General features: G+C 40.0%; 1 protein-coding gene and 1 long non-coding RNA gene across 5 annotated transcripts in view; one reads left to right on the top strand and one right to left on the bottom strand.

The window, feature by feature from the left end:
- Positions 1 to 15171, bottom strand: part of COL28A1 (collagen type XXVIII alpha 1 chain) — a 184047-nt gene that overhangs the window by 88639 nt on the left and 80237 nt on the right. Inside the window, exons 21-25 of the mRNA XM_005678961.3 lie at positions 12464 to 12535; positions 7313 to 7381; positions 6629 to 6697; positions 2810 to 2878; positions 2539 to 2607 (exon numbers count right to left, since the gene is read on the bottom strand). Of these exons, the coding sequence (XP_005679018.1) occupies positions 2539 to 2607; positions 2810 to 2878; positions 6629 to 6697; positions 7313 to 7381; positions 12464 to 12535 (348 nt within the window). The remainder of the gene's footprint in view (positions 1 to 2538; positions 2608 to 2809; positions 2879 to 6628; positions 6698 to 7312; positions 7382 to 12463; positions 12536 to 15171) is intronic.
- LOC108635857 overlaps positions 1 to 15171 on the top strand; it is a 177142-nt gene that overhangs the window by 137974 nt on the left and 23997 nt on the right. The gene's annotated exons all lie outside the window — the stretch shown is intronic.

Raw genomic sequence — 15171 nt, 5'->3', positions numbered from 1 at the left:
TGAATAATAGACACAATATGAGTTTTGGGCTTCCCTGGTGGCTCAGTGGTAGAGCATTCGCCTGCAATGTAGAAGACACAGGAGACCTGGGTTCAGTCCCTGAGGTAGGAAGATCCCCTGGAGAAGGAAATGGCAACCCATTCCAGTATTCTTGCCTGGAGAATCCCATGGACAGAGGAGCCCGGCGGGCTACAGTCCTTGGGGTTGCACAGAGTTGGACATGACTGAGCATGCACGCACGTAAATGAATATGAGTTTCACTTGAGACACATCTTTTGGCAACATGCTGACTATTAATAACAACCAAAAATAGGCAGGATAAACTTCTGAAAGAACACCTTCTTTCCCCCTTACAATGTATATGAAAAAACACAAGGGACTTTGAGAGAGAAATGATCGATGAAACCGTTTAGTAAATGTTTTAGTCTATATGTTAAATAATCTGACATGGTGGAACATTCACAAGAATAAAAATTTTTAAGTGCTATCTGTACAGAAGTGTCCACCTATATTATTACTGCTAAATGTGAAGCAGTAATACAATAGTATAATTCAATATAACACAATGTATACTTATATAAAATATTTATAATTACTCTATGGAAATGTAAATGGTTATGTGTTTCCATTGGAATACAAACAGTCTAGTATATTTAACACATTTTATTTCACACACACCATATTTTAAATAGGAATAAGCTCCTAGTTCCCTAACTAAAGGAATATTCAGTGTAAAAACAAAAGTTCTTACCAATGTTTCACTCAGCAGAAAATAACAAGGTTTACATATTAAAGTTCCTGTATTTTTAAATTTTAACAGGTACTTTGTCTTAAAGAAAAAAAGAATATTTCAATGCCCCAGTTCGAATAAAGATCAGATTCAGTGCTGAATCAGAAGCTTGACAAAAGCACGTAGGGTGTCTCTTCCCTGCACAGTCTCCTGAGTGCTTTCAGACACATCTCCCTGACTTTCCTAATTACCCTGAGAGACAGGGACGGGCAGGACTCAAGAGCTCCTTTAGGGGTGAATTGAATGCCTTGGGCCTCCAGTCTTTCATTCTACAAGAGACAGGATGAAAGGGTACTTGCCCCACAGTACAGAAGCAGCATCAAGGTGGCGGCACTCACAGGCGCCATGGCAGAGACCAAAAATTCAAGACAAAAAGTTGACATTAGGCACTTTAACCTCTTTCTTTAATGACCTGGCAGCATCTGAAAAACTAAACGTGTAGATCTATTTCTAAGGAGAATTTCTCTCTGTGGGATAATATTGATCATTCACTCATTTTTTCATTCATTCAACACATTAAAGAGTTCCTTTTGGGTGGCAAGCCTAGTTCTGGAATCAAGAATTTAGTACAACAAAGAGCTGGCCTTCAGGAAAATTGAAACCCTTGTGAAAATATGCAGAGCAGGAGATAAGGAAGTTGATTTCAGGAACGATGCCTGCCTTGGAGGAAATACACCAGGGGATATGATAGTGGTAGGGGAGGGAGGGAGAGGAGAGAATTGCCTTTCGTATAGGTGGAGAAGGAAGTCAGACTTGAGACCTTAAGAATGAGCCAGCCTGACAAAGTCAAGGTCTGGAAGCAGGAGTGAGCTGAAGGAGGCCAAGTCAGTGTGGCGGGAGGCAGGCAGCAAGGGAGCAAAGGACAGGAGCTGCAGCCCAGGTTACAAAGGGTCCCAGATAACATGGGAAGTGGGTGCAGCTTGCTCTCTGTACAAAGAGAAGCCAGCAGAGCATTTTCTTCAGAAGGAAAAGGGTGTGATCTGATCTCTGGCTCTAAAAGATCAACTTGCCTGCTAGGTAATAGAAGGGCAGAGGTGGAGGAGAGAAGGCCAATGGAGAAGTTGTTTTCACAGCCCGGGTGAGAGATAGTGGTGATCTCCTTGGGAGATGCAGCAGGAGACAAGTAGCCAGAGGTGAGATAATTTTGAAGGTAGAACTGGCAGGTCTGCCACAGGACTAGATGTGGAGGGAAGGGAGGGGAAGGAGGACCAAGAACTATTTAGGTATCGTGGCATTAGCAAGGAGTGTGGGTAGCACCACTTCCAGGCTGACGGAGGGAAAATCAAAGGCTTTATTTGGGATATTAGGTTAGAGATGTCTGTGAGAGATCTAAGAGGAGACGTCTGGTAAGAAACTAAGTGTGTGAGACCAGGGCTTCCAGGAGGAAAGATAGACATTTGGAGGCCATCAGTGCGTGGACACTGGTTAGTGCCATAAGGATGGTATGAGAGCACCTAGGCAGGAGCGTGACCAGAGAGGGCAGGGGCCTGAACCGAAGTCTATTCTTGCGACCAGAAGACAAAGCAGCAAACGAGTGCAAGGGTTGCTAGCAAGGAAACAGAAGACAAGAACCACGAGGTTGATCTGCATGTTCAAGTGAGTGCAAGGCTCTGGCGAGTCCATAGATGAGGATAAATACTTAATCAGTTCTTTAGACGCTTCTTCTCTTCTCTCAGGTCCGGTAAAGATGTTCACTTTTACCAAACCTCTTAACTACAGGTACATTTTTAAAAGCTACTGCCGCCTACCTTTGCTCCAGTGTCTCCAACTCCAGGTAATCCCCTTGATCCAGGAGGTCCTGGGATTCCTCGAGGGCCCTGAAAAGGAGAGGGAGCAACCTTGCTGTGTGCAGGGTTCAGGAAGGGAAGCGAGAAGGGAGGCAGGGAGGAGAAAAGAGAAAGGAAAAGAAGGGAGGGAGGGGAAAGGAAGAAAAGGAGGGAGGGACGAGAGGAAGGAAAGGAAAGAGACCGGAGGAAGAGAGGGAGGGAGGGAGGGGATAGCAGCAGCGTCCACACTTACGGGCACACCAGGATAGCCGTCACCTTTGAGTCCTGGAGCGCCCACTGGTCCCTGAGGGCCTTGGGCACCCTGGGTGAATTCCAACACAGGAGATATCATAAGCCTAAACTATGAAACAGCTGGCAAAACTTAAGATCAGTACCAACTCAGCACACCAAAGGCAGATTTGATAAGGGCAGAGAAATGGTCTGAGAATTTTTAGAAGGAAATATGGAAACTTCTTATCTCCTTGTAAGTCTTTCCCATTTCTGTTATGGGAAGCAAATGATGAGTGGAATGAGTGTAAGGAATATATATGAACTACTGCAAAGTCCTCCACAGGAAACACTTCATGGGGGTTAGAAAAGAGCTAGTTGCTGATATTTTAATTTTAAAAATTGCAAAACTTTAGTGCATCTTAAAATAAGGGGAAATATAAAATGAGAAAATTTAGTAAGCACCATGTGAGAAGAGTAGAGAAGAATATGAACAAAATTTTATGTATAAAATAAGATAGTATGTGTTACCTATTATTATGTTACATCTATTATCTTCCTCAGTGAGGCCCAAATTAAGTGAGGAAAAAAGCTCAAATAAAAATTAAAAACAGATTAATTTTTAAAAAACACTTTATAAAAGAATAGGACACAGAGTTAGTGATTCATATCCTGAGAACTAGGAGGAAGTGATAGATATTGCTTTACCATGATGACTTTGGGTGTCAGAAACTTAGTAGTAATACTGGCCTCTTATATAGAGGATAAGGAATCAAGGAGGAAATATGCCCTTCAAACAAGAGTTCTCTGTACCAGTGAAACTCAGAGAAATTTCTGGCCAGAATAAAACGGAAAGAAAGAAAAATGAAGAAGACTCTTACCAAAGAAGATTTACTCATTGTAAGCCTATTGCACTTATATTTTAAACATTTATTTACATCCCACATCCCATTCTGTTGCTGTGATGACTCTTACAGTGGCCTTTGTCAATACACATCAATTATTTTGATAAAGAGCTGTTCATGATTTAAAATATTTATGTTTTGTATATTGTCATATGTGAAATAGATCACCAGTCCAGGTTCAATGCATGAGACAGGGTGCTCAGGGCTGGTGCACTGGGATGACCCTGAGGGATGGGACCAGGAGGGAGGTGGGAAGGGGGTTCAGGATGGGGAACACATGTATACCCATGGCTGATTCACGTCAATGTGTGGCAAAAACCACTACAATATTGTAAAGTAATAGCCTCCAATTACAATAAATAAATTTTAAAAAATAATTTTAAAAAATAAAAATATTTATGTTTTCTACATCATTAGAAGAAACGTTAATAATAGACATGTGTTTTCCAAGATTGGAAAAAGTAGCCAGATTCTTAATATTTGTCTTATATGTAAGCAAACGCTGAAATCAAGCTGCGTTATTCCAAGCCAAAGTGTTGCCCCAAACCTAATTCCCAAAAACGGTTTCTGATTTTACTCCTATAAATAAATAACTGGGGAAAAAACTTTTTATGCCATAAGAAAATTAAATTGATTTTGAAAATCATGACTACAACAGCTGTCATTTCCTATTAAGACAAAGAGACTGGCCTTGTATGGTTAACCATCTTAAGAATGGTCTTCAGAAAACATGCGGCCACTTATAAAAATGCACTATTAATGCACTATTTAGAATGCACTATGTACTTAATGTACATCAACAGAAATCCAAAATGATCTCTTAAAGATGTATGACAAAGCAAAAAACAAATTATTCAGGAGCACTGAATTCTGGTGGATCCCCCACTAAGGAACTGGTCATGTCTGAGAAGTAGTTTATTATACTATTCCAATTATGTGCAAGGTTGAAGTGCTAAGCATTTCCTATGGGGACAGGTCCCCAAGTAAGATGCCTATTTCTCTGTGTGCTTACACAAGGAGCAGGCCAGCCACAAAACAAAGCAGTAACTTCCCCCTGGTTAAGTTGAAATTTAAAAAGAAATTGGAATCAAAATTCACTTTCCATTTTCATTCCTAAATTCCAAGCCTGTAACAAATTATCAGCAGCCGTTATTGTTTATCCTCTGGCCCCCACACTGCAGGGAATGCCATTGAAACATCCATAGTTTAGGAACATTTTTTTCCTAGAGATCTGTATCCTGTCTCCTGCAGAAATTTCGGTTAACTTGTTACTTCTTATGCTAACAGGGGGTAGGGAAAGGATAGTGTTCTTGCTCAGATTTTTATTTTGGATGCCTCTTGATAGTTTCATGGATGGAATACTGCCACTTGGCTTTTCTGCACTGGATTCAAGAAAATCTTTTGCAGAGTGATTCTCTTTGAAGTGGCTCTCTCATTCAACAGAAATTAGGGTAGAAATCTTAATCAGGTGTTTCAAAATGAGCTTTAAAAAAAAAATCTGGGAGGTCCCTGAAGAAATACATAAAACTGAATTAATGCGCCAAAATTTTTATCAACTAACCCTCCGTGAACTTAAAAACAATCCTTTAGGGAAAAATGGCAAAACGAGTAATCATCAGAGACCAAGGGATTAGAAAAATGACTGGAGTGAAAAGGCAAATAACTCTAAATACCATCACCAATAACGATCAGTAGAAAACAGTCAGAGCTTATAAACATCAACTATACATTTAGATGGTGCTTCTCTTGTAAAGAACAGTGTAAGTAGAGAGAAATAACCTTGCATCATGGACCTAGGGATGCATAGATTCAGGAAGCTATCAAACAATACGAAAATTGTCACCCAAATGTTCTTGACTAAGGCCATGCCTGTAGTTTAAGCATTCGAAAGTTTGGAATTTTCTCCTTGAGTCATGCATAACTTGGATTTCTGTAGAGTCTTTTACATAGCTTGGGTTCCTATGTGCCTCAGAGTCTGGGCAGTAGGGTGACCATCTTGTTATGATTTTCCCAGGACATTCTCAGTTTTAGCTTGGAAATAGCCCAGAAACTTCTTCTGTCCCCAGTAAGCCAGAAGATAGCACTCTAGCAAGGACAACTCTCAAAGTGATTAAGAACAGCAGAGGTCAGGATCCTACCTCTTGCTTTAAGAGGAATCACTGCAACTTATGTTAGTATATAATAGGCTTTGAATTATACGCAAAGACGGTTCTAAGTTATCTTTTTTGAAGTTTGAAAGTCACTGGTGTCAGTACTTGAACCCTTTCATTGAGCACAGACAATTTGATAAAATAAGCCAGCTTCAAAGCTACATAACAACATGCTACTAATTTAATGAGCGCTGATTATGGAGCCCTGAAGCCTGTCCTCATAAACAGGGATGTGCTTGTTGACATTTGGAAAGTAGCATTTCTCTGTAAGGCTAGTTTTATGTGAGGAGGGAAATGGTACTTTGTTGTCATGGGAAAAATAGTGATGATTACTTAAAACTGTCTTCTCCCATCATTATTTGCATTTTCATTTAAAATAACTCTGAAAGATGGACAACAAGCAGGGAAATCTAATTCAATAAAGTTTCTAAACATGAACTCTTTGGACAGTGTTTTGCAGAAGAGATGCATTGGCCATTAATATGTAAATGAAGGAGGCCAGAGGCCATATAATATCATATTACAGACATTACAAAAAGAAAAACAGCATTTTCAGTCAGCTGTTTAGTCAGCAAACATTTTACCAGAGGAGCTATCATCCTCCACATTTATGAAAAATAAATGATCTGCTGGCTTGATTTTTTAAAAGGGGAATAATATATTCATTCTTATATCTCCGTTCATCGGTGTAGAGACTCTAAGTAGAACAATCTCAGTCATAACTTATGATGCATTAAATCTACTTTCATTTTTTATTTCAATAAATAAAAGAAGATGAATAAAGAATACCTTTGGCCCTCGAATAGCAATTCCAGGTTCTCCTTTAAATCCAGGCATCCCAGGTCCCCCTCTGTCTCCCTGCACGTGTTAAATAATTTTCAGTTTCAGGCTTTAGATTTTATGAGAAACCATCATGGCACAGGGCATAAAAAGCCATTGGCCAATTATAAAGAGCTTAATCTCTTAGAATCAGATTCAGAGAGAGTACATCCTTCTAATATATTTGAGAAGAGTTTCAAATCTTAAGCAAATAAAAACTGTCAGTAAAGACTACTAAGCTTTTCGGAGAATAGCTGAAATAATAAGTGGCTCTCTAGACACAAATATTTAGACTGTGAAAATGTCTGGGAATGCTCTTACATCTGAGTAGATTTCTTTTCTGCCAGACTTTCTGATTAGCAGATTATTCTGAACAAATGCAATAAATTCTTACATGCATTAAGGCTAGCATTTAAGGAAGGTAGTTCAAAGTAGAGTGATAAGGTCAAGACCAGGAGCAGAAAACCTGGTTTCTAGTTTTAAATTTGCTGCTGGCCCTCCATCTGCTTAATCATGAAATGGCAGAGTTGAGCTATATAATATCTTTAGGTTTTTCCAAAGCTAAAATTCTTTCACTGATTTTATGAATCTTTTCCCTACTCCAACTTCCAAAAAATCCAAGTAAAAGAAAAAAATATTCCCAGGAATGCATACTTTTGGTCCAGGTGGTCCAGGAATTGATATTCCAGGCATCCCAACAGGGCCCATAATTCCTGGATCACCCTAAAAACAGAACAAAATACTCATTACATTTCAAACAAGGAAATGATATATGGAATTATATTATGAAAAATATAGAAATATATTTCCAGCATTTTAAAGTATTGTGACCTGTTTCACAAATCACATGAAAATATTTGAGCATCTTTATTAAACCACTACTAAAGTTATTAATAATTAAGATTTCACTCCCTATAATAAATAAATTAATTCCTTAGTAATAGGAAATTTCTCTCTCTTGTGCATCCTTTTATTAGGTAACAAAAATCATGCAATGCATGGTGATTCAGTTTTGTGTTTGTATGCCAGGAAGCTCAGAGGGAAATATTTATTCAGTTATAGCAAATACCTTTAGTGTAAGTTTTAAGGTACATGTGATAGGCAAATAATGTTCTTTCTAGTTTACAGCTTCTTCCTTTGTTGTTTTATGCTCCACAGTATATCAGTCTTCCATTGTATGGTATCTCATGTCCCTTTTTAGAAGTCGTTAGTTTATGGTTAAAAAAATGTAATATGAATTTTTGTAAGGCACCTCTGGTGATTCTGATATAGGTACTACTACTGTACTTTGAAACACTATGCAAAGCAATTGTCTTTTTAACTTATTTTATTGAGGTATATTTTAATGTTGTGTTAATTTTTACTATACAGAGAAGTGATTCATGTATAGCTGAACCATGTATAACATGTATATATGATTCATGTATACATATTATACATGAATTATATTATACATATATTATACATATATAAATGCTCGTGTTCTTTTCCATTATGGTTTATCACAGGATATTGAATATAGTTCCCTGTGCTTTGGTGGCTCAGAGGGTTAAGAATCCGCCTGCAATGTGGGAGACCGGGGTTCGATTCCTGGGTCGGAAAGATCCCCATCCACTCCAGCACTCTTGCCTGGAAAATCCCATGGACGGAGGAGCCTGGTGGGCTACAGTCCATGGGGTCGCAAAGAGTCAGACACGACTGAGCGACTTCACTTTCACTTTCACTTTCACATGTAAGTGATATCATACGGCATTTGTCTTTCTCTTTCTGGCTTTTCTTAGTCTGATAATCTCTGGTAAAGCGATTATCTTTAAAAGAGGGTCACACACCCCGTGAGGTGTTCAAAATAACACATTTGGGATATTAGAAAAATTTATCAGGGCTACACTCTGTACTTTTATCTCATCTTTGAAAATTTCAATCATTTATGTAAATCTCATAATGTATGTTCATATAATAGTTTTTGAACAAAAATTACTATTGAAAACCCAATAAGCAAACATAGATTGCAACATGTTCAAATTTTTTTTAATTAGTAAGGATTTGTAATCAAGCAGTTTAGAAACTACTGATCTAGAGTAAGTGCCAGAGCCTGCCTTTTGCCTGCTTTTGTACCCGCAGGACTGAAAATAGCTTTCACGTTTTTAAATGATTGCTATATAGGTGCCTCCATAATATCCTCAATTTGCTTCTTGAACCAAAAAGCCTAAAAGATTTGCTCCCTGCACCTTTACCAAAAAATTCGCCTCCTCTTTCCTTTAGAGAGGGCTTCCTACGTGGTGGTGGTGCTGCTGCTGCTAAGTCGCTTCAGTCATGTCCCACTCTGTGCGACCCCATAGACAGCAGCCCACCAGGCTCCCCCTTCCCTGGGATTCTCAGGCAAGAACACTGGAGTGGGTTGCCATTTCCTCCTCCAATACATGAAAGTGAAAAGTGAAAGTGAAGTTGCTCAGTCGTGTCTGACTCTTCGCGACCCTGTGGACTGCAGCCCACCAGGCTCCTCCCTCCATGGGATTTTCCAGGCAAGAGTACTGGAGTGGGGTGCCACTGCCTTCTCCGCCTAGGTGGTGCTAGTGGTAAAGAACTCACCTGCCAATGCAGAAGACATAAGAGACATGGATTTGACCCCTGGGTTGGGCAGGTCCCCTGGAGGAGGGCATGGCAACCCACTCCAGTATTCATGCCTGGAGAATCCCATGGACAGAGGGGCCTGGCAGGCTACAGTCCATAGCATGTCTTAGAGAATGAACTGTGTAATCCTCCTGCCTCCAGGAAGGACCCCATCACTTGGACTCACTGGTAGGGACTCCTGCCCTGAGCCAGGTCCATCTTCACAGCTGAGGCCTCCTGCTGTTCTGGTTACCCATATGACCAATGGGCTGAACACACTGGTCTGCTGGGGCCAGATGATGCCAAGGTCAGTCCTTAATCCAAACCTGTATGTCAGTGGCACAGGACATGGCCAGGATTCTGGCAACAGATAACCACCCTATTCAGTCCCGTAGCAAAGGGATAAAGCATTAACCTGTTAAAATTTTCACTGAAACCAGGTTAAGTGAAATTATGCGTCTAGATTTAATTTATTCTATTTTTTTTAATAAAAAGACAATTACTTTTAAATTTGTTTAATTTTTTACTGAAGTATACTTGATTTACAGTGTTGTGCCAATCTCTGCCGTACAGCAAAGTGACTCACTTACACCCATATAGATGTTCTTTTCTTATATCCTTTTCCATTATGGTTTATCACAGGATATTGAATATATTAATAGCTCCCTGAACTATAAAGTAGGACCTTGTTGTTTATCCATTGTATATGTAATAGTTTTCATCTGCTAATCCCAAACTCTCAGTCTATCCCTCACCACCCCTCTCCCCCTTAGCAACCATGCCTGTCCTCTATTCTGTGAGTCTGTTTCTGTTTTATAGATAGGTTCATTTGTGCCATATTTTAGATTTAACATATAAGTGATATATGGTATTTATCTTCCTGACTTAATTCCCTTAGTATGATAATCTCTAGATCCATCCATGTTGCTGCAAATGGCCTTATTTCATTGTTTTTTATGGCTGAGTAGTATTCCATTGTATATTTATACCACTTCTTCTTCTTCCATCAGTCTGTTGATGGACATTTAGACTATTTCCATGTCTGGTCTATTGTGAATAGTGGTGCTATGAACATAGGGGTGCATGTATCTTTTTGAATCATAGTTTTGTTCAGGTATATGCCCAGAAATGGGATTGCTGGATCATATGGCAGTTCTGTTTTTAGTTTTCTGAGGAACTTCTGCCCTGTTTTCCGTAGTGACTGCAGCAACTTCATTTCCACTGAGAGTGTATGAAGGTTCCCTTTTCTTCACCCTCTCCAGCATTTGTTATTTGTAGACTTTTTATGATGACCATTCTGACTGGTGTGATGTGGTACCTCAGTATAGTTTTGATTTGCATATCTCTAATAATTAGTAATGTTGAGCATCTTTTCAAGTGCCTGCTAGTCGTCTAATATGTCTAAATAAGCCAATTACTTTTAAAGATAAAATTGTATACATAGAAAGTATACAAATTTTTTAAAAGACCCTTATTAAAGTGTGAGTATGTTTTACAATATGGCAATTCTTTATCAGGAAAAGCCTTATTTCAAAATGCAAGAAAATATTCACATTGAGTCAGTATAACTAAGACATGAAGAATTAATCACTGTTGTTAATATAATACATTTCCTATATAATGGCTTTTCTCATTGTGTGCTCCTTGCACTTCCTGCAGCAGGAAGTAGTTATTTAGGAAATGCAGATTCTTGGGTCCCACCTACATACTCAATCCAGATTTCTTGTCGTGGTTCCATGAAATATGACTTTGTAACAAGCTCCCAGGCAATAATGATGACATGGAAGTTTAAGAATCACTGGCAGGTAGGGGATCCTTTGCTTTGTATCTGCATGTATCTTTTTGGGGGCCTGTTTGTTTTAAAGTTGATCTTTAATCCTCTGGTCCTTGTTTTGTTCCTATAACTAGCATCTTCCTGGAGCCCTGAACTCTCTCAGGTGTGCGATTTTTGTTTCCTGACACATCCAGATGACCTCAATATTCTCTCCTGCTAAGTCAGGACACGTGCCTATTTGCTTGCTTCGCATTTTCCTTACTTTTTCCTCAGCACCCTGTCTCAGGCAGTTTATCAGGAAATAGATGCCCTACTTTCCATTTCATTGTACTGATTTTTTTTCCTCTCTGAATAACTCCATGCGTTGAACACCAACAATGTACCTGGAGCCATGATAAGTGCTTTAGTCACTCGTTAAAGTCATCACAACAACCCTGTGAAATAGACACTATTACCATGATTATTTCCACGATTAAAGTGACTGACCTCCAAATGTTTTGGGGTGCAGCAGGGTGAGAATCCCCCTCTCATGCATTCTGAAGCCCCACTCTACATCCTCCCCGTATTGCCTCTCAGTCTGGGACTTTTTTGCTCTTGTTCAGCAAAGCAAGATGACAGAGAATTGATATCTCCTATGTCCGTCTAGTCATAGGAAATATCAATTCCTATGTCCATCTAGTCAGGGCTATGGTTTTTCCAGTGGTCATGTATGGATGTGAGAGTTTTACTGTGAAGAAGGCTGAGCGCCGAAGAATTGATGCTTTTGAACTGTGGTGTTGGAGAAGATTCTTGAGAGTCCCTTGGACTGCAAAAGGAGATCCAACCAGTCCATTCTGAAGGAGATCAGTCCTGGGATTTCTTTGGAAGGAATGATGCTAAAGCTGAAATTCCAATACTTTGGCCACCTCATGGGAAGAGTTGACTCATTGGAAAAGACTTGATGCTGGGAGGGATTGGGGGCAGGAGGAGAAGGGGACCACCGAGGATGAGATGGCTGGATGGCATCACTGACTCGATGGACGTGAGTGTGAGTGAACTCCAGGAGTTGGTGATGGACGGGGAGGCCTGGCGTGCTGAGATTCATGGGGTCGCAAAGAGTCGGACACAACTGAGCGACTGAACTGAACTGAACTGATAGTCTTAATGTGTCCCAACTATGGAATATTTGTTTGTTAATAAAGAGCACTAACACACAGATTCTCTCCTAGCAGCATCAATATTCCAATGAAGATCACACATTTTATACAGTCTCTATCCCATTTTGTAATGGTCTGGAATAGTATGTTTTCTAAAGCCTTTTTCATTTTGGAGACTTTGGTTTTGTATTTCTTAAGAAGGAAACAGTGGCGATCTAAGATTCCATTAAAACTCGACACAAGAACAATCTCCCCAAAGCATAAATGAGAACTTAAGGTACATACCTTTGGCCCTCCGGGCCCCTGAGACCCCTTCTGTCCTTGATTTCCTTTGCTGCCTTTCTTTCCTTCATCTCCCTGACAAAAAGAATTATAAAAATACAGTTGTTTTATAATATATCCACCTCCATCTTACAGCAACTACATCATGGCCAGACTCTCAGTGCATACCAACTTCACAGTCATGTTCCCCAAGCCCAGCTCAGTTGCACAGGGTCTGTCGATGTTCTTGAGCAGATTACGTGGCTTCAAAACCGTCCAGACTGCACCATTTACTCAGTATGATTTAACACTTCCTAAACTCTGTGTTCAGTATCTTTCCTTGGAGGCTTTGATTTGAGTTTACAGTTCTTTTGCCCTCTTGGTCTATTTAAGTAGTGGCTCTGAGACAGTCACAGTTTCAAAGAAGAAAGCCATCTATGCTTTTCCATGCTGTTTTTCAGGTTCTGTGCTATTTCAGTTTTGAAACATAAAACGAGACATTTTAAAAATCAGCCTTGGTTCTTCCTCCTTGGAGTTTAATTCTTTCTCCCCAAGGAGGCCAGTAATTCAATCGGTAGAAAGATGAGTGAGCATTAACCTGGCGCAGAGCTGCAAATTGCCTCGTGTTCCCCAGCAGGGTTGTGTACACCAGTGCTCCCCACTGAAGAACTTTGTTAACTTCAACCATAAGCCTCAGACCATCTCAGAACTATCCTTACCCTAGGGTTCAACTCCAAGGCACCATAGCTGAGCATGTGCCCAGCTCAACAAAAGAATTCTTGGGGTGTGTAGTTGAAAGTGTTAGTCACCCAATTGTGTCCGACTCTTTGTGAACCCATGGGCTGTAGCCCACCAGATTCCTCTATCCAAGGGATTTTTCAGGCAAGAATACTGGAGTGGGTAGCTATTCCCATCTCCAGGGAATCTTCCAGACCCAGGAATTGAATCTGGGTCTTCTGCATTGCCGGCAGATTCTTTACCATGAGGCTGTCCAATATTTATGACATAAGTGACTAAACCACTGTTTTCAAACCTAAACATGCATAAGAATCACCTGGAGATTTCTGGGCCCCCCATCCAGAGTTTCTTATTTACCAGGTCTATAGTAGAGCCCAATAATTTACATTCTGACACATTCCCAGGGGATGCTGACACTGCTGTTCCCGGGGCTGTGCCCTGAGAACCACTGGCCTATACTGAGGTCATCAGCAGTGCAGACACTCCACTAAAAAGAAGAGAGACCTATAGAATCCACAGACATGCAGACAACTCCCTAGTACCCGTACTAATGGAGGGCAGTGATGGCAGCTAATTAAAAAAACTGTTGAATATCCAGATATCACTTACCATGTCAGTATCATCTGCCAATAGCATCGAAATCTACCCCAACTGTTTGTGTTCTCCTCTTCAGTACCATGTTTAACTTACTGACCTAAATGATCCCAGAAACCAACAGTGGTATGTGTGTGTTTAGTCACTCGGTCATGTCTGACTCTGCGACCTCATGGACTATATAGCCAGGCTCCTCCGTCCATGCAGATTCTCCAGGCCAGGATCCTGGAGTGGGTTACCATGCCCTCCTCCAGGGGATCTTGCCAACCCAGGGATCAAACCCAGGTCTCCCACATTGCAGGCGGATTCTTGACCATCTTAGCCACCAGGGAAGCCCAGATCCACCTAAATGTAGTAAAGTGCCAGCACCGCGCACTGACTACTTTGATATATAACTTATTCCTACCTACCACTCTTCTGCAATAGCTTTCTACAAGCCCCATATCCCATCGATGCCAGAAATCCAGTTTGCGTACATTTTCCTTGCTCTGCTGGTGTATTTGACACCACCCATTGCTTTCTTCTTGAAGCCCTTTCTCCGTGGTTCCCCTAACATGGTACTCTGTATTCAGCCTGTCTTCCTGCTGTACGGAATGCTCTCTTTCTCCAGCTGCTGTAAAAGCAGGACTTCAACCTTAGCTCTCTTTCTCCGAGCTGTCTTTCATCCCCACAGCTTCAATTATTAACTCAGAGGGGCTATTTTCCAAAAGGATATTCAGGGAAACATTAGTTCTCCTGAATGTTAATAGGCAATCATCTCTAAAAGTACTTTTTGCCTGATGTTAAAAAGGAATTCTCTGTACATGTTTCCACTCCCTGCTGCCCACCATGCCCGCCCCCCTGCGGAAAAAAAAAAAAAAAAAACAGATCTCATAGTCTGGTTAGTCAGTTTTAAATTTTAAAATTTAAAATGTTTTAAATGCTACAAATACATTTATATTTCAAATTCTCACATTTAAGGCTGATGACTCAATTTTAGCCAGTATTTTTTATAATACATAGACATGTAAGCTATCAATTGCTATTTTAATAGAATTAAAAATAGAACACTAGTAAGTATATGGACTTTATTTTTACTTTGCTCATATATAATTCTTCAGAATATTTATATAGGCATTGTTGACTGCACCTAAGAACTGTAGTAATATCTGACACCTTAGAGGTTGTAGGTTATGGTCTTATTGATGAATTTGGGTATTTTCCTCTTGACATATAAAGATATTATTCAACAAGCATTTCTAAAATGTGTTGAATAAATCTATGCCATGTTGTAAAAGTGCCACTTCATAAGGTTATATTTCTTACTACTCTATGAGATTGTATAAATATTTGAAAAAAAAATTATGGACTTTGATGTCTCAGGATGTATCTCAAGTCTTCTTTTCCCTCACTGTGTGTTT

Source organism: Capra hircus, chromosome 4, assembly GCF_001704415.2.
Source record: "Capra hircus breed San Clemente chromosome 4, ASM170441v1, whole genome shotgun sequence".
Lineage (NCBI taxonomy): Eukaryota > Metazoa > Chordata > Mammalia > Artiodactyla > Bovidae > Capra > Capra hircus.
The sequence above is the reverse complement of the archived record's forward strand: the minus strand, read 5'-3'. Positions and strand labels throughout refer to the sequence as shown.